The sequence below is a fragment of the Microcaecilia unicolor genome, chromosome 2 (assembly GCF_901765095.1).
Source record: "Microcaecilia unicolor chromosome 2, aMicUni1.1, whole genome shotgun sequence".
Classification (NCBI taxonomy): Eukaryota; Metazoa; Chordata; class Amphibia; order Gymnophiona; family Siphonopidae; genus Microcaecilia; species Microcaecilia unicolor.
The window spans coordinates 384146413-384167023 of record NC_044032.1 but is presented as its reverse complement, the minus strand read 5'-3'; the positions used below and the strand labels follow the sequence as shown (position 1 = coordinate 384167023).

The 20611-nt window shown below is 43.3% G+C and overlaps 1 protein-coding gene across 4 annotated transcripts in view; it reads right to left on the bottom strand.

Annotated features, from left to right (window-relative positions):
* The window catches only part of BMP2K (BMP2 inducible kinase), a 326672-nt gene that overhangs the window by 202744 nt on the left and 103317 nt on the right, over positions 1–20611 (bottom strand). For all 4 annotated transcript variants that reach the window (XM_030190551.1, XM_030190552.1, XM_030190554.1 and 1 more), the window contains one exon: positions 8223–8304. In XM_030190551.1, coding sequence (XP_030046411.1) covers positions 8223–8304 — 82 coding nt within the window. The remainder of the gene's footprint in view (positions 1–8222; positions 8305–20611) is intronic.

Sequence of the window (20611 nt, the reverse complement as noted above, 5' to 3'; positions counted from 1 at the left end):
CCCTATACCCTTGTAGCCCAGAATCTTCTCCACCCCATGGTGCAGAATCACTCTGTCCCCCTCTAGCCCTCCTCCATCCCTAAGATCCAGTATTACTCTGTACCCTCCCTTCCCCCTCCACCCTTATTGCTCAATCTCTCAGTTTTCTCTACTTTCCCCTCCACCCCTATGATCCAGTATTTTCATGTCCCCTCCACCTCCACCCTTAGGGTCAGGCAACTCCCTGCAACAGCACCCCCCCCCCCCAATCATACACACACAAAAAGAAATGTAGCATCAGTGCCCAGCAGGGTAACAGGTGGGAAGAAACAGCAAAAAAAATATGGCTACAAGAACCCCGACACCACACTCCTCGCCAGGTTGTGCAGACATGAAACCACGTTTAGCAGGCTTGCTGCCTGCACAACACAGCAAGGAGTGTGGCATCGGTGTTCTTGTAGATGAATCTCCTGCTGGACGTTTCCTGCTGCTGCTCTCTTGTCCCAGCTACTGCTGTTTGTGCTGGCCAGCCCCACAAACACAATGGCTAAAACCCCATGCAGTAGAAGAGGACTTTATCCCAAAACAGAGGACAAACCAGAGAGGTGCACTTTTGATTCATTTTTGTCTTACCTTCTAAAAACTTTCAATACATTTTAATTTCTTATGACAAACCCTGCACATGAATCTATGGAAGTGTCAGAAGTGATCCCAAGTGCCAACAGCATTCCAACCATCAGCTGGTTCTATCCCAGAACTACGTTGCCCATGGGTGGTACAGCAAAATAGACTCCTCTGAAGTATGTACCTTGGGTCGCCCCAGGATAATCCATGCCCAGTGAAGTATCAACAGACCACAGTTGACATGTATAAAACTGTACAGCAAATTTTTTTTTTGAGGTGGGGGAGTTACTAGGAATGTTGCCTCAGTAGTACTAATACATATTCATCATGCCAAAAAAAGAAATGAATCCATTCTCTCTCTCTCTTTCCAACCCAATGGAAATTGGAGATTATATGAAAGGGATAGAAATGTCTGTGTTTAGATGCAAAATAACTCAGTTTCAGATCAAATTCAGCAAAGTAGGAAAACAGGTGAAAAAAAAGTAAAATTTGGTCTTACTTGCTATTTCCTTTCCTTTATATAACAGAGTGAGTCAATTAAGTTTTAGAAACAATTTTCTTTTCTAGACCCCCTTGGTAGTTCACCAAAATAAGGCTAACCACAAGTATTACACAGTTTACTGTACACAGCATGGCACTCTGCTGGCTAAGTAGCGATATTATGTTTCAACATTTAAACCAGTTAACACAGTAAAATGACTGCAGATAAGACCAGCAGGGTACATCCAGTCTGCTCAACAAGTCAGCCAAAGCCATACCCACCATTAAATCATTCATGATTAAACACTGTTTGGCAATTTGGCATCGTGCCAACCAACCACAAATAGGCAATTAAATATAATGCAATCTATATGGTTCTCTCACAATGAAATTATTATCCAAACTTTCAGACTCTACAGAATATGGCTGTAAGGTTGATTTATTGTCTGAAGATGTTTGATGGTGACCGCTCATTGATTAAACTTCATTGGCTGCCTATACAAGTTCATATTAATTATAAGCTTGCCTGCTTAGTATTTAAAATATTTGACAGTTCCACTTCAGAGTATTTACCTAATTTATTGTTATTCCTTCTTTGTTGCAGAAACTCTAGAGCAAATGTTCCATGTTTGCTCTATTTTCTCTTCCCATTGGTAGTTCCATAAAGGAAGGGACTGGAGGGTTCCTTTTCTTATAAGGCGCTTCAGATATGGCCGTCTCTCCCAACTGATTTGAAACATCTTCTTACTATTCCTTTAGGAGAAATTTTATCTGTTCAGAAAGTTTTTATGATTATCTTCTGTGACTCATTCAGTTATTTTGTGATCCATTTTGAACCTTAATTTGGAAAGTTAGCAGAATACAAGTACTGTATCTATTTATAAAACGCTGCGTACGACTAGTAGCGCTATAGAAATTATTTGTAGTAGTAAAACCAAAAGTATTGCTAAGTTTTTAACTTGCTAATTTCAACATTAAGATATTTCCCTTCCTCAGATGCACAGCACATAATAAAGCTATATACAATATGCAGACTTGATCTTTGTCTGTCTTTTGCCATTTGCAGGACAGACCATAGAAGTCTGCCCAGCTCTGGCCTTAGATCCTAGCTACTCTTGCCCAACATAACACTTCAACAGCTATTTTATACTTCATTCTCTATTTCAGCATCCCCTGTGTTTATCTCATATGTGTTTGAACTCTCTTGCCATTTTTGCTCCATCACCTCCATTGGAAGGGCATTCCAGGCATCCCTACTCTCTCTGTGAAAAAGTATTTCCTGATATTACTCTTAAGTCTACCACTTTGCAATCTCAAATCATGTCCAGTTCTACTGTCTCCATGTCTCTGGAAGAGATTTGTATATTAATACCTTTCAAGTACTTATGTCTCCTGGCTTCTGCTGCCATTCGGTGGATTACGAGCTGATTTGAATGGCTAAGCAAGCGATCAAGTGAGCAGGGAGCACCGCTGCAAAACTGGGGTACACGATTGCTGAGCCGGAGAGGGCAAACGAGAGAAGCAGCAGTCAACGGATGCTTGTGAGACTGGCCCGAACATTGCCGAACCGCCAGCCCCGCTGGTAAAGGAGCACACCCATCCAATCGAAACAATTGCAGCAAAGGGACCAACAATGGTGAACGACAAAGTGGACCAAGCAACTCACAGGTTAGCTGCTCTGAGTTGAGTGTAGGGCAATGACGGCAGAGCGGGGGAGTGGAAACAGAGACTAATAGACCTATAGTGGACTACACAGGTTTACTTCCACTCCAGTCTATTAAACCTCCTTGATAGTGCTGAGTTATGTCAATGACGGCTATGCAGGGGAGTGGAAACAGAGATTAACCAACGGTCTTACAATAGGCCAGACAGGCGCACTCCCATTCCAGTCTATTAAACCTCCTTGATAGTGCATGACAAAGGGCCCAGCAAATCGGAAATAGAGGACTAGAGAACCAAAGCACTGATTACAACTACCGATCACTGCATAAAACACTGGCGGCTGTCAAAACAAAGAACAGATTGAGGATTCCATGACCTCTTTAACGGAGCCTCCCTACCTCCTAACAGCAGAACAGTGACTAGAGCTAAATTGCTCTATGCCCAGGACATCACTCCCGAGCATCTTACTGTGAGTAACCTATTTATCCCAAACTGACACCAAAATGAACACAATCAAAATACTTCTGGTAATCTATTTCCTTTCACTGATCCACCTAGCACTATCCATCCCACTAACAGAACATTACTTCATACCTATTCTACAAAATCACCAAAGATGGATCAAACATTCCACACTCCACCAAACTGACACTCACCACACTAAAGGAAGATCATTTAAACACAGACATCACCAACAAAACGGGGGGAATGACCATAACCACCACCACCCAAGGAACGACAACTAACAAAAATCCACTTAACACGAAACCTAGCAGCCCCATACCAAAATATCCAGGTGGGCTACATGAATGCTAGGTCCGTAATTAACAAAACTACAACAATATCTGACTGGATTACTTCAGAAAACCTCGATCTTATCTTTATCAATGAAACATAGATTCACAACTAAAAGGACCCCATAATCCTTGAACTAAGCCCTCCAGACTACAAAATCACTCATCGGACCAGATTGGAAAAGAGAGGCGGAGGCATAGCACTAATCCACCGAGAACAATTCACCACTAAAACCATTGCCAACTCCATAACACCCCAACTAGAAATTACCTCATTTAGAATCCATAACAATTCCCCGATTGATCACCTGAATCACGTCCTGTTCTACAGAGCACCCAGCAACTGGAACGAAAGCCTGCCCATCTTCACGGACTTCATATCAAAAATTGTGTAAACAACTCCAACACACTAATACTAGGCAACATTAACCTTCACCTAGAGGACCCCAACTCCATTAACGTATGGGAATGTAAAGACTTCCTACAGTCCTGGGATCTCAAATGGCCTCACATGCAACCGACCCATATCAAGGGTTACACATTGGACCTCCTATCACAAATTCTCCACAGATCATAACCTATTAATAACAGGCATCAAATGGACAGAAACACCTTGGACCGATCATTACAAATTGAACCTAGCTTTAAACTGGCAGAAGAAGGGTTCAAACCGCACACCAGAACATACAACTTACGCTACAAGAGGGCAAATAGATCCACAAGTATTCTGGCAACAGATATACGACAACGAATAGACAACACAAACTGAATCCAAACTTTATCTCAACTGCTGGGATGACAGATGTAGCAGTGTATTAAACAAAATAGCACCCTTAAAAACAAGAATATCAAAAAGACAGAATACTATACCATGGTTCAATGACGAACTAAAAAAAACTCAAAACACAAATCGAGGAAACTTGAACGAGCACGGAGAAAAATAAAAGACAAACAAACACTCAACGCATGGAAAATATACATAGAAAATACAAATATGCAATAAAACAAACCAAAAGGTCCTACTACAAAACCAAACTAGGACCGGATTACAAAGATATGAAGAAACTATTCAACTCGTAAATAAGTTACTGGACACCACCCCTATCACCACAACCAACACAGACATCCCACCCGCAGACAAACTTGCTAATTACTTTAATGAAAATATAATAAAACTACGCAGCACACTTCCTCATCACAACACCGACATCAAAAACGTCAACGATCTGGACCTAACCTCTGATGGATACCCAGCTGACCGTATCTGGACAACATTTAATCTCATCAACACCAAATCAGTTACACAAGCGATTCACAGGTTCGCCAAGACCCACTGCAAACTGGATACATGTCCCAGTTATCTACTAAAATCCGCCCCCGACCGCTTCATAGCAGACCTCACATCCCACCTAAATTTCATGTTACAAGGTCTCTTCCCTGAGAAATATAGCAACATCCTACTCACCCCAATACCAAAAGACGCCAAGAAAAGCAGAAACGATCAAACCAAATACCGCCCAGTTGCGTCTATCCCACTAGTAGTAAAAATGATGGAGAGTCTGGTGACTAAACAGCTCACGGAATACCTGGACAAGTTCTCAATGCTAAATAATTCACAATCAGGATTCCGCTACCACCATAGTACCGAAACTGTCCTAGTCACCCTCCTGGCCAAATTCAAGCAGGAGATAGCCATAGGTAAAAGCATACTCCTCCTCCAGTTCGACATGCCGAGCACATTCGACATGGTAAATCACAACATACTACTAAGACTACTTAGCCACTTCAGGATTGAAGGAAATGTACTTAATTGGATTAAAGGTTTTCTAACCAGAAGAACTTATCAAGTAAAATCAAACTCAAACATGACTTGACAGAAATAACCAATAAAATCAACGATGGCCTAAACATCATGAACTCCTGGGCAAACTCATTCCAACTGAAACTGAACACTGATAAAACACACTGCCTCATCCTCCCTTCTCAACATAACAAGTACAAACCCACAACTATAAATACCCCAGGACTCACCCTCCCTAATACTCAGCATCACATTCGACCGCAACCTTACTCTCGAGAGCCAAGTAAACTCTGTAATAAAGAAAATGTTCTATTCAATGTGGATGCTCAAATGACTAAAACCTTTGTTCCCAAGGGAAACCTTTCGAAACCTAATACAATCAATGTTCCTAAGTCATGCAGATTACTGCCAACGGAATCTACGCGGGACACAAAGAACAACTCACAAAAAAACTCCAGACCGCCCAAAATACAGCAGCCAGGTTGATATTTAGCAAAACACGCTTCGAAAGCGCCAAACCCCTTCGAGAAAAATTGCATTGGCTCCCAATCAAAGAACAGATCATCTTCAAAATCTGTACTTTAGTCCACAAAATTATATATGGCGTAGTCCAAGGATACATGATAGACCTCATAGATCTACCAATAAGAAACAAAGTTGAGTCATCAAGATCATACCTAAACCTACACTACCCAAATTGCAAAGGACTAAAGTACAAAACAACCTACGCATCCAGCTTCTCCTACATAAGCGCACAACTATGGAATGGCCTCCCAAAAGCTGTGAAAACAATTCATGACCACCTGAACTTCAGGAAATCACTAAAAACCAACCTCTTCAAAAAGGCCTACCCCAACGATCCTATGTAAACCTCTTCACCCAAAACACAGCACGCCTAATGATCGTACTGGACAACCCACAATCTTCACCCCTTCCGACCCTCCATATATACCTCATTCGATCACTATACAACCTTGTATTTGCTATCAACCGACTGGGCAAACGCCTTACTATGTAAGCCACATCGAGCCTGCAAATAGGTGGGAAAATGTGGGATATAAATGCAACAAATAAATATCTCCCCTCTCTCTCCTGTCCTCTAGCTTATATATTTAGGTCTTCCAGTCTCTTCTCACACATCGTTTGGTATAAAGCCGGTACCATTTTTGTCACCTTCAACTACCTCAAGTCTCTATATCTTTGGAAAGATACAGCCTCCAGAACCGAACACAATACTCCAAGTGGGGCCTCACCCTTAATTTGTACAGGGGAATCAATACCTCCTTTCTTCTGCTGGTTGCCTTTCTTTATGCAGTCTAGCATTCTTCTGGCTATAGACATTGCCTTGTCACATTGTTTCGCCACCTTGAGATCCTGACATTATCACCCCAAGGTCCCTTCTCCTGATCCATGCATGTCAGTGTCTCACTCTTAGTGCATACTGCTCTCATAATTGCCTAACATTAGACCATTATTCTCATTTTTGTAGATCCTTGTTGTCCACTCCTTCAGAGGCGTTCACTGTCACAAATATGGATGTCAACTGTAAAAAGGCAAACTTTTCCTTCTAACCCTTCAGCAATGTCACGCACAAATATGTTGAGCAGAATGGGTCCCAGTACAGATCTCTGAGGCACTCCACTACTTACCTTTTTACCCTCTGAGTAAATTCCATTTTCTACTACCTTGTGCCATCTTTCAGTCAACCAGTTTCCAATCCAGTTCACCATTTTGGGGCCTAACTTTAACAGGTTGAGTTTATTCATGAGCCTCCTATGAGGAACTATATCAAAGGCTTTGCTGAAACCCAAGTAGACTACATCTAACATGTCCTTGACCAAATTCTCTGGTTACTGAGACAAAAGGTTTTATGTGGTATATTTAAGTCACCATATATGATTTTGTAGGATTTGTTTATACCCCTGATGCAGGCAATGTGCCAAAACATGCCCACGTCATGTCCTTGATATTTTTTTTTTTTAATAAAGTGGTCTGTTGATGCCATACTGCTTTCCTGGATCTGTATGCCTTAGCATTCCCATCATCGTATTTTGGTGGATATTGGCATCCTCTTTATCATGTCTCAGTTCCACTAACAATTTGATCTTACACAGAACATAAGCTTCATTTTCACAGAACATAAGCTTTTCACCAGACCATTACGTTCTTGTTTGGAAAGCACACCAAGCAGCATCACATAGAGAATTCCTCTTTCAGTACCTATTATGCCATCATTCAAGGTGGGAGTCAGGCTCACCAGGCATCGAATCAGTGCCACTCGGGACTGGAGGCTGGAGACTTATGGCTGGGATTACAGAAATTCAACAGCTAAGCCAGAGAAAATGTCTCCTGTGCAGAAGTTGAAACATTCACTTGGAGGTTACCACTGGACCAACATAGCGTGTGGCCTTAAAAAATCCAGATATGAACAGAACAGGACACACACAAACACCCTTGCTGGTTCAACAGTTTCCAATGATCTTGTCCTGCAGTTATGATAGTAGTAGCGAGACCAGACAAATAATAGTTTGTCATTACAGTGATCCCTATTTCCCGTTCCTGTCTGCCTCAGTGACTTGTTTTGCTCCTGAAGTGCACTTAGGTTTTCTCTAGTGCCTCTCAGGTCATGATCTACATCCAATAGCTCCAGCAGTTTCCTGGCTCCAGTTATACAAGGCTTATACATGTTGATTACACAAATAGACTCAAGAGCATGGAGGACCAGACTTATGGTGCATTCCTACCTACAATACACTTGGCTGCCATATAGCAGCTACCGCCAACATTTGCATGTTAGATTAAATACATAACAGTCCTCTTCAAACATTCTGATTGTTCTGTAAATCATCACCCTCCACTAAAAACATAATTCCTGGTCTTACCCATATATCAGCTTTGGTGGTGATCAGTTTCCCTCCATAAAGGTTGATCATTTCTGGAGCTCTATATGAGAGCGTTGTATACCTGGCAATAAATTAAAAGTACAAACTTTACAAATAAATCCTAACAGCAACATATGCTATTTCATTTATACCACACTTTGAGCCACTCAGATTTTCATTGAGATCTCTCTATTGCCAATAATCAGTTGAAAATGAATGCACAACATTAGTCCAGAAATACAAGCAACATTTGTAAAGCAAAAATACTTACCAGTAGCAGGTATTCTCCGAGGACAGCAAAACTTATATTTTCACAAGTGGGTAAAGCAGCACTGCACTGTCCTGTCCGGAGCTTATAACAAGCTTAAAAGAGCTTTGTGGAGTGCAAGAGACACTCCACCGTGCATGCGTGAGTACCTTCCTACCTGCCGCGAGAGAAAGGTTACCGCAGTTAAATAATAAAGCAGAAAAAAAGGAAAAAATAGGAGAATAAGGAGAGGTGGGAGGGTTTGTGAGAATATAAGGTCTGCTCTCCTCAGAGAATATCTGCTATAGGTAAACATCTTCGCTTTCTCCAAGGCCAAGCAGGCCATAATTCTCAAAAGTGCGGTATCCCTAGCATCCAGGCTCACAGAAAACAACAAATATTGGTCAATTGGACCACGTAACAGCAGGACATTAACTCAGATTAACCTGAAACTATATACAAACTGAGTGAAAAACCAGCCTGGAACAGCATAAAACAGGCCTTGGGGGAGGGAGAGTTGGATCCTAGGCCCCAGAAAGATTCTGCAATATTGCCCGAACCGATTGTCGCTTCGGATATCCTGCTCAAAGAAGTAATGAGATGTGAATGAGTGGACTGAAGACCACATCGCAGCCTAACAAATTTCTTCAGTGGAGGCTGACCTCAAGTAGGCTACCGATGCAGCCGTGGCTCTGACATGGTGAGCCTTCACATGACCCTCTAGGGTCAGCCCAGTCTGGACATGAGAGAAATGTAAACTGCCAGCCAATTAGAGATTCTGCTTTTTTTCCAATGGCAACCCCCATCCTTTTGGGATCGATCGAAACAAAAAGTTGGGCGGAATGTCTCCACTCCACGTAATAGGCCATCGCTCACTTGCAGTTCAAAGTGTGCAAGGTGCTCAGGGAAAGAATGTTGGCAAGACAATCGACTGGTTCATATGGAACTCTGACAAGACTTTTGGTAAGAACTTAGGGTGTATGCAGAGGACTACCCTGCTGTGATGAAACTTAGTATAAGGTGCATGCTCACCGACTCTACCAGCTGAAGTATCAGCCACCAAGAATATGACCTTCTAGGTCAAGTACTTCAGGTGGCAGGAATTCTGTGGCTCGAAAGGAGCTTTCATCACCTGGGTAAGACCACCACTGAGGTCCCATGACACAGGCGGAGATTTGAAAGGGGGTTCTGACAACAGCAAACCTCTCAGAGAACTAACAGAGATGGGCTTACCTTCTAACTGATGAGCATTAATTGCACTGAGGTGAACCCTTACAGAGTTGGGACCAGACACAGAGAGGTGTAGAAGGCATTAAAGCAGGGTCTGGGTAGGGCAGGAAAAAGGATCTGGGCCTTGCCTTCACACCAAACAGCAAACCTCCTACATTTGAAAAAAATAACACCTCTTAGTGGAATCTTTCTGGAAGCCAGCAAGACCCAGGAGACACCCTCCGACTGACCTAAGGAAGCAAATTCTAGGCTCTCAACATCCAAGCTATGAGGACCGGAGACTGAAGGGCTAGGATGCAGAAGAGATCCCTCGTTATGAATGTGAGGGTTAGAAAACACTAATTCCATGGTTCTTCAGAGGAGAACTCCAGAAGAGGAGGGAACCAGATCTGCTGTGGCCAGAAAGGTGCGATCAAGATCATGTTCACCTGGTCTTGCTCGAGTTCCAGCAAAGTCTTCCCCGCAAGAGGAATGGGAGGATTCGCATTCGCATACAGAAGATCCATCCCACAATGCAGGAGGAAGGCATCTGACACTAATCTATCATGAGCCTGAAGTCTGGAACAGAACTGAGGGCCTTTCTGATTCACGTGAGTGGCAAAGAGATCCACCGATGGGGTGTCCCACGCTCGGAAGATCTTGCAGCCAATGCCCATGCTGCATAACCCTGCTTCAGCCTGTCAGACTACTGATTGTGCCAGCCAGGTAAGTGGCCCGAAGGAAAAAGCCGTGTCAGCAAGCCCATCGCTACATCTGGACGGCCTCCTTGACACAGACAGCATGATACAGTGCCACCCTACTTGTTGGTGAAATACATCTCAACCTGGTTGTCTGTTTGAATGAGCACAATTTGGTGAGATAGCCGAATGTTTCAGATCACCCGGAGCTGCAAAGGTTGATCTGAATACCTGTTTCCTAGATGGACCAGGCTCCTTCAGTGTGAAGCCCATCTACATGAGCTCCACAACCAAGGAGAGATGCATCAGTCAGAACCTTTAGTGGCTGAGGAATTTGAAATGGTAGTCCCAGAGTCAAACTGGATTAGATGCATCAGTCAGAACTTTGAGGCTGAGGAATTTGGAATGGTAGTCCCAGAGTCAAACTGGATTGAATGGTCCACCACGGCAGAGAGTGAACAAGCTCTGGAGACACTTGGATCTCATGTGAAGGCGTGTCATTGGAATCACAAACTGTGGAAGCCATGTTGCCCAACAGCCTCAACATTTGCCAAGCCATGACCTGCTGAGAGGCTCAAACCTGAGAAGCCACATTGTCTAGTGTCCGCTCTCAGTCTGGGGAGAAAAGCTTGAATTTTCTGCGTATCAAGCAGGGCGAGTTGATGGCATACCTTCACCCCTCCTCAACTTCCCAAAAGACCTCCTAGAAAAAAAGGCTAATACAGAAGGTGTTCGGCAGGAGAGAGAAGAGATGGTATCAGTGTGCTTCTTGATTTGGTCAGCAACCTCCTCAACCTTCTCTCCAAAAAGGTTATCCATCTCACCCCCCACTCCCGGTCTGCGTATTGATATACTCTGAGCAGAGATCCTGGATGCCACATCAAATGTGTCGTAGGTGCACCAACCAATTGGCATACCGACTTGGCCTGCTTTAGTGGGAGAGAGTAAAAGGCCAACAACTTGCACACCGAGTCCCGCGAGTACACGCACATAAAGAACTGGTAAGACTGTATACGGGACATGACCATTGAGGCCTGGAACATCTTCCTCCCAAAAGAGTCCAAGGTCCTGGAGGCACCAAGGCATAGTCTCTAGAACTCCTGGCTTGCTTGACAGTGGATTCCCCCACCATGGAATTGTGAGGCAACTGAAGCCTATCAAAAGCAGGTGTGCTGTGGATCTGTCGACCTTTGTGGTAAGAGAGGGACCAACAGAGAAACTCCAAATTCTGATTGATTACTTCCTTGAGTACCTCGTAGAGAGGACAGTCACAGCCTCCCTAGAAAGACACTCTTACTCCAGGATCTCGAGCATCTTAGCCCTAGGGCTCATCCTCCAACTCCAAATGAAATGGAATAGCTTCAACCATTTCCTTTACAAAACAGAACGAAGGGCTCACTTGAGACTTTCTCCTTTCAAGCAGAGGGGAGGGTCCAGAGGGGATGCCATAGGACTCATCCTCCGACTCCCATAAGCATTCCTTATCCATGACAGATAAACTCCTCATGGGAGGGCTGAGACCGAGCCTGCCTCGACTTAGAGGAGACATGTCCCCGAGTGGAGAAGTAGCATAATGGTTAGTGCAGTGGACTTTGATCCTGGCAACCTGGGATCAATTCTCACTGCAGCTCCTTGTGACCTTGGGAAAGTCACTTAACTCTCCACTGGGAGCCCAGCATATAATGCGTACAGCACTGCGTATGTCTAGTAGCAATATAGAAATGATTAGTAGTAGTAGTAGTATGGCCCTCGAGAGAGGTGTCGAGGAGTTTGCTCCTGCCTCAACTCAGGCAAAGCTTCCTCAACCGACGAGGGGGTACCGGCTTGGGTGGCAGTTGACACGAGGGCTGCACCGCAGGCTAAGGGACAAGCAGGGCCACAACAGGCAACAAGGTAGGCGCAAGCACCCCTGATACGGATACACACCGTTGTAAAAGGCCATCCAGTAGCTCAGGGAGCAAAGCCCAAATAGGCTCATCGAGGGCAGACAGTGGGAAAGACTGGGGCGCCGGCTCCAAGACAGGCCCCCGGCATCATGCATCGAGGACGACCAATGCTGATGCTTCTTGGCCTTCGCCCAGAGTGTGATGGAAAATATTAAGGATTGCTTTTCAGTCTTGCTTTGACCGATAATACATTTTTAAAATCTTCTGTCTTTGACCAAAAGTGACTTTCCTTGTATATCTCAAAAAACAGGCTGGAATGTAAAGCACATCTCAAGAACAATGTATGAGATAAGGCATGTCTCAAGAACAGTGTATATAATTCCCAATAACTGAGCTCTCTTAATTTTTAGGGGCTACGCTATATAATCAAATATCTTCCAATTAAGTAACCACTATGAATGATTATAAAGATTTATTTATTTGTAGCATTTGTATACCACATTTTCCCACCAATTTGCAGGCTCAATGTGGCTTACATTTGCCGTAATGGCGGCTGCCATTTCCGGGTAACAGAACACAAGTGGTGTTGCGTTAAGGTGCATACATACATGGTAACATAGATGGAACATAACATACATGGAACAGTTCATGGTATATATATTATACAAACAAAAGAACTGCAGTCAAAAAATGACTAAGAACAACAAAATAGTATGCCACGTTCTCCGCGTACACACATTGGGCTGACCTTTTTTCCAAAGTGTGCGACAGAGGCCCTGAAGCAGCTTTGCGAAACGCTGGCCATCGTCGGCCCCGCAAATGTACCTGAGAGAGAAGAATTCAGCAATATACGCGATCCACAAAGCACCCACTATAAAGATAAGTGTGGTGTTTATTTAACATTGATAGTAACATTTGTAAAATAAAATAAGCAAAACAATTGAAATTAAAAACAGCCTAAGTAGCAGCGGTTTTTTGTGCCAATGATGATAGCAGGGTCTTTTGACCTGATATAGCTTCAACAGATCAATTCAAGACCTGGAAGCTCTTTGAGGCTTTTTCCGCTAGCGTGGCATACTATTTTGTTGTTCTTAGTCATTTTTTGACAGCAGTTCTTTTGTTTGTATAATATATATATATAGATACACACCATATGCCTACATACATGGTAAAGAAGAATACATTATGGTATTGCATGAAGGTTCCTGACAATTGGATTATAACATTCATTAGGTCGTTGATTATGGAGAGCCCATGTTCAACATAAGGACTGAGGTGATAGTGCTTGTTCACTGGTAGTAAAGAGGTTAAACAGTCAAGTGATATGATTTCGGTTGTGTCTAGGTCGTGTAAAGACCAAGATCATGTTCACCTGGTCTTTATTATGTGTATATACCAATTCTTTCTGATACAAAAAAATTTTTTCTTTTCTTTTAGCATATCCTGCTTCTTCTTCTAACACGTTATTCATACCACTCATTCATACCTCACACCTTCACAATTAATTTCAATTATATATCCACAGAGATTCAAGACCATTAATATAACATCGAGTAACAATTTTTTGTCTGTGTTCTTTCAATATAACCTGGTGGTTCTCTAAATCGCACACAGACCTGTGCCTGAATTACTCAGAGCAATGTATGAGATAAGGCACGTCTCAACAACAACGTACGAGATAAGGCACGTCTCAACAACAACGTATGAGATAAGGCACGTCTCAAGAACAGGTTGGAATGTCTCTGAAGCCAGCTTGTGCAGGAGGGAGGCGGGGTATGCTTGAGGTTCGGGAGATAAGCCACCTGGCCAGTGGTTTGTTTTCCTGAACTGAGAGCGTGTGACTAAATCCTCATGTACATTACTGGATAAGTTTTAGCTTAATAAAAAGGGGGCTTGTTGCAGCAGAGTTTGAGGCTCATCTGTGGGTAGACGTATCGCGCAGAGACTTGTTCCTGGTCATAAGGAGACTTTGGGCTTTCGCTGCAACGAGCCTCCCAGCTCATGAGATAAGGGCCTGAATGATATAATTCCAGACTAGTGATGTTGTGAGTAATATATACAGTGCACTCCATTTAAGTGCACGTCGGATACGCGCATGCTCTGTTTAACTACATGCCGTACTTCGGTCCCGTTTTTGGCACCATCAATTTCTATAGGGACAAACTTTGGTTTAGCACACCACTGATAAGTGCAAGATTCGCTTATATGCATGGTTCAAGACCGCTCCTCTGCAGGAAAGACTCCGCATAAGCGCGTACATGGAATATGGAAGCCGATTGGCATATGACAACCAACAAGATTTCAAATTTACTGCCTCTTTAACTGCCACAGGCAGAATAAGCAAAAGAATGTTGTTAGAACGTACACCGGGGTCGTCTTCATCGCGGCAGCGGAACTGTAATACTAATACTGGCTGAACGAATAGAAGTTCTTAAAAAATTAGAAAACAAAGTCAAGCATCTATTGCTAAAGAATACGGTGTCAATCCCAGTCAAATTTCATGTGTCTTGAAGCAGAAAGACCAGCTTCTGGAAGACTGGAAAAACAATACAAATCCACAACGGAAACTAAAATAGGCAGGAAAAGCTGAGGAGGTAGAAGATGCTCTTCTTCAGTGGTTTTCTCAAGTCAGGCGCAGACAGTTTCCTGTCACTGGTCCACTGCTTATGGAGAAAGCTAACCAGCTAGCTGAAAGTCTTGGACTAACAATTCAAAGCCACTGTTGGATGGTTGGAAAGATGGAAGGAGAGGAACAACATAAAATTCAAGAAACAGCATGGTGAGAAACAAGACGCTGATGACTTTGGTGCTGAAAATTGGGTTGTTTCAGTTCTTCCTACCATCTTGAACGCGTTTGCACCTCATGACATTTTCAATGCTGACAAAAACGGTTTCTACTGGCGAGCGATTCCTGATGGAACACTTGCATTCAAACATGCCAAAACTACTGGAGGTAAAATGTCGAAGGACTGAATGACGATCCTCTTTTGCTGCAATATGGATGGGAGTGAGAAGTTGGAACCCCTCGTCATTGAAAAGAGCAAACAGCCCTGTTGCTTCAAGAAAGTTAAGCGACTTCCTGTGTCATACAAGGCTAACGCAAATTCATGGATGACTGGGGAAATTTGGAAGCAGTGGCTAAAGAAGTTAGACACTAGAATGTGGGCACAAAAGCGTCAGATTTTGCTGCTTTGTGATAATTGTGCTCCACACAGGGATGATGTCAGGCTGTCTAACGTCAAGGTTGTCTTCCTGCCACCAAATACGACCTCTCTGATCCAACCTATGGATCAGGGCATAATAGCCAATTTCAAACAACACTATCGGGCTCTTGTGCTACGTCTGATGAGCGTTATGGATGACCAGACTGGCAAGGATAAACGTGCTGTTGAACTGGCTCGTAAACTATCACTGTTGGATTCCCTACATATGCAGAAAGAAGCCTAGAATCATGTTACACAGGCAACCATTGTGAACTGCTACAAGCGGACAAGCTTTAAGGATGTGGAGAGGGATGAAACAGATGGAGCTGTTGCAAATGCATCAGATGAAGAGGTTATTGACATCCCAGCCGGTGTTACTGAAGAGGAGTTTCATCGCTACGTAGCTGTTGATTACGATCTACAAACAGCTGAAGACAGCACTGATGTCGAGATATGCGCCTACACACAGGCAACAATGGCTGATGATGAAACAGATGACTAAATGAGCAGTGACTACTAAGTATTCAGGCAAATTAATGATTTTTAAGCTGGATCCTCACACCTATAGAACTACAAATTCTTGAAATCCAGGCCTAGTTCATCTTGGCTGATGAGTAACTTTTGCTGAGCTGGCACTCAGACTACAGGGGGAATGTCCTTGAGACAGCCCATGCTGGGCAAAACGTGCATGTCGGGTAGTTAATGCCCTGGGTCCGACAATTATAAGCAGCCTGAAAAAAGTTCAAAATACTCTCTCAACTATGGGTTTGAATGAATAAGAGGAGGCTATTTATAATGAACCTGTGAAGATACTGATGTTGTATATATCGCTACAGATTGAAATTGGTAGCGATCAACATCACTGAGGTTCTTGGGAAATCTATATGATATGATTTGAGGATATAAAGTCAAAGTTTTGAACTGATTTGAGAAGAAGCTCTATTAAGTGTTAACCGAACTAGGACTGGATTTCAAGAATTTGTAGTTCTATAAATGAGCAGCGAGGCACATGCTGACGAAATTCAACAACCTCCTCCTGTCACTTTTGCAAGAGTGCTGGAGAGTCTCAACACCGTGCGGGCCTATCTGGAGGCCACTGGATGTCAGTGCTATGACAGTTTTTACCACCATCTGGCAGATGTAGTCTACAGAACTCACAGACCCAACAGTGTACAGAGGACTATAACTGATTACTTCAAGTAAGCCTAATGTCAGTTAACGGAGACTGTATACTGTACGTATAATAAACAGTACTATACATATGTTTATCAGATGTCAAGCTTCTTTGGGTCACAACGGTTAAGGGCACGCTCTGATTAACTGCATGCATTTCTTTGGTCCCAGACCCTTGCACTTAAGCGGATTGCACTGTGTGTAAATATATAGCCTTCCTTTAGTAATAAATATATATATATATATATATATATACACACGCACTTTCTTAAACAACCGTTATAATTATAAATCTTTATTCAAATATTGCACATAATTCACATTGTTCAATAAATCACTATTACTATCCTCATTTAAACCAACGCTTCTTCATGCTTACTACATTCTCACTATCATTCAAACTAACTAAAACCCTCTCTTATTTATAAAAACACTTATACAAAACATTTTCATTACATCTCATCATATACTACATAAATCGCTATCAGAGATAACAAAACCAGTTACTTCATATCACAGGTAGCAGCGGCAGTATATCTAAGCATAACCACATCATTTCAGTAGGACTTTCATTTTCCTTAAATTTTTTTATCCTACACATACATATTCCTTTAAATCAAGAAGTCCATATTATCAACTGACAACATATAAGCCAATATGTTCCAGGAACATATTGGCTTAGAGTCTGTAGTATTTTATTTTCTAAGCAGTCTGTGGTGATTAAAGTGAGTAGGCTGCAATACCAGGGCAATACACGGAGCTCGACATTGAGACTCCTCACATGTTGCCTCGGGTCCGACAATGGCTGGTCTCAGGGGCCCTGCCCAGCAGTCTGCATCAAGACAGGTAGAGACCCACTCAACGGACTACTACTCCCAGTGTCCATGGGTCTCGAAGCAGCCGTGTGGACCGATGCTCCCAATGCAGTCTTCAATGATGCCGACGGCGAGGACTCTGACCTGGCTCCAAAAATCTCTGGACACCCGAGTCCTCCTCTTCATACAAAGACAAAGCTATGGTCAAGCCCTAAGCTATTCACACTATCACTTTATCTCTCTTGCCGAAATGAACCGTATTTCTCATGCTGGAAATTAACTTTCTATACTTGATTATCTAATTTATTTTATAACTCACTTTATCATTCAGGAACTTCAATGCAATAACTCTTTGTATTCTATTGTACCATTTATCTGCCTTTATGCAATACCACTTGTAATTTTCTATCCGGAAATGGCGATCACCATTACGGCATAATGTAAACCACATTGAGCCTGCAAATTGGTGGGAAAATGTGGGATACAAATGCAACAAATAAGCACTGAAGACACCAAGATTGTCCGACTGCACCCGGTAGAGCACCTAAAGCCACTGGGTACTTTAGTGGACAAGGATGGAAAAAAACAAATCAAAGCCAAATCAAAAGGTGGGATGGTGCCTGAATAAAAGGGGCAAGGCACCAGAAAAAAAGACAAGGGAAAGACCCAACCGCAGCCTAAGGCATGAAAAATAAAAGAAACTTAAAACTGGGAAAAAATGAACTAAAAGTGTACGGGAAGAGAAAGGAACCAAAGCCCTGAAACAACAACCGCGAAAAATTGCAAAAAAAGCCAAAAAGGTACCAAAAATTAAAGCTCTTCCAGACCGGGTATGAAGAGAAATTACAAACACAAACTCTCCTTACTACGGTAGAAAAACAACTGCGGTAACCACACTCTCACAGTGGAGCATGTCTCGTGCTCCAAAAAAGCTCTGTTAAGCTTAATATGAGCTCCGGACTGGCGATGCGGTGCCACATTACCCACTTGTGAGAATTATGGCCTGCTTGTCCTCGGAGAATAGAAATTATGTTTTCACTGTTCAATGCCTATAATGATGCATTTTGTCTGCTGACTCTCTAGAATACAAAATTTGTTAAATAATATTTCCTCCTGATGTAGTCGACATTCATTTTAATATTCATTATTAATTTGGCCTGGCTCTGTCCTAACTAGAAAAATCACACATATTACAAAATAAAATAGTTTTACTGAGTTAAAAAAAAAAAAAAAGTTGTCTTATGCTTTACAATATGATAGTGATACCAAGAATTTCAATTCTGACCCTGGATCAACTTGATATTTTAATTGCCACCCCACCCACCCCATGTAAGCTGTTGCTCTACTTTCCATACATCCTTAGGGGCACCTATATTAGAAAGATATTTACAAATATATTACATAAATTTCATTGGTCTATGTATGCGTACCAGAACCCATTTATAATTCAGTGACTTTTAAAAGTACATCAGTGCTATTACACATTTTCTAGAGTGTTAAAGTCAACGAGGCAAAATAACTACTTGATGAGCTGATGGCATCAGGGGCGTAGCTACATGGGGCCACGGGGGCATGGGCTCCCCATCCCAGATTTGCACATTCCTACGTGCACATAGGGACGTCAGGACGACTCACACCGAAACAGAATCCTTCCATCCAGATCAGCTGTAGCAAAGCGTCGGCCCAGCACTGAAGACTTTGGCTGATGGAGGATGGGGGACCCCCACCAGCACAGGTACCTAATGGCGGCAGCAGGGGAGGGTTGGCGGAGGCAGGAAGGGGGGGGGGGTTAAAATGTGCCCCCTCACCTTAGACTCTAGACCCCTCTCCCGCCAAAGTCTGGCTACGCCCCTGGATGGCACATACATTTTTATTTGCAAGAAAAGCCCCATACTGGCCAACCCAGGATTTTCCAAGCAAGGAAACTCGTCTACCTTGTGGCTCTTCTCCCAAGCCTTTAATACATACGGTGACTGACTATACACTCATTCCGCAACTGGATTTGCTTCTACACACAGCGAAGATACTCACCTATAGCAGGTATTCTCCGAGGACAGCAGGCTGATAATCCACACAAGTTGGTCGGCGATCCGCACCGGCCTGGAAACCGGCATTCCAAACAGCAAAAACCTATGCTAGAGCCTTCTGAGCGCGATGCGCGTCTGACTGCACATGCGCAGTGCCTTCCCGCCCACCGCACAACTACGCTCCTCCGTTCAGTCAAGAGTAAAAAAGACAGAGAAATGGGCGGGTTTGTGAGGATTATCAGCCCGCTGTCCTCGGAAAATACCTGCTAAAGGTAAATATCTCTGCTTTCTCAGATGACAAGCACGCTGCATAATCCTCACAAGTTGGGTATCCCTGCTACCTAAGACTCACTCAAAACAATAAACAGTGGTCAATTGGACCTCACAATGGCAAGGACATAACAGATTAACCTAAAGCTATATACAACCTAGTTGAGAGTGCAGCCTGGAACAGAATAAAATGGGCCTAGGGGGGTGGAGTTAGATTCTATATCCCAGATTCTAGAACACCGACTGCCCATACCGACTGTCGCTTCGGGTATCCTGCCCAAGGCAGTAATGAGATGTGAATGCGTGGACTGATGACCATGTTGCAGCTTTGCAAATCTCTTCAATGGAGGCTGATTTTAAGTGAGCTACTGATGCAGCCATGGCTCTGACATTATGAGCCGTGACATGGCCCTCCAGAGTCAGCCCAGCTTGGGCATAAGCGAAGGAAATGCAATCTGCTAGCCAATTGGAGATGGTGCGTTTACCGATGGCGACTCCCTTCCTGTTGGGATCAAAAGCAACAACTGGGCGAACTGTCTGAAGGGCTTCCTTTGCTCCATGTAAAAGGCCAATGCTCTCTTGCTTGCAGTCCAAGGTGTGCATGCTGCTTTTGCCAGGGTGGGCATGAGGACGGGGAAAAAATGTTGGCAAGACCGACTGGTTCAGAAGGAACTCCAACACCACTCCACCTTCAGCAGGAACTTAGGGTGTGTGCAGAAGACTACTCCGGTTCTGATGAAACTTAGTATAAGATACATCCACTACTAAGGCCTGAAGCTCACTGACCCTATGAGCTGAAGGAACAGCCACCAAGAAAACGACCTTCCAGGTCAAGTACTTCAGATGGCAGGAATTCAGTGG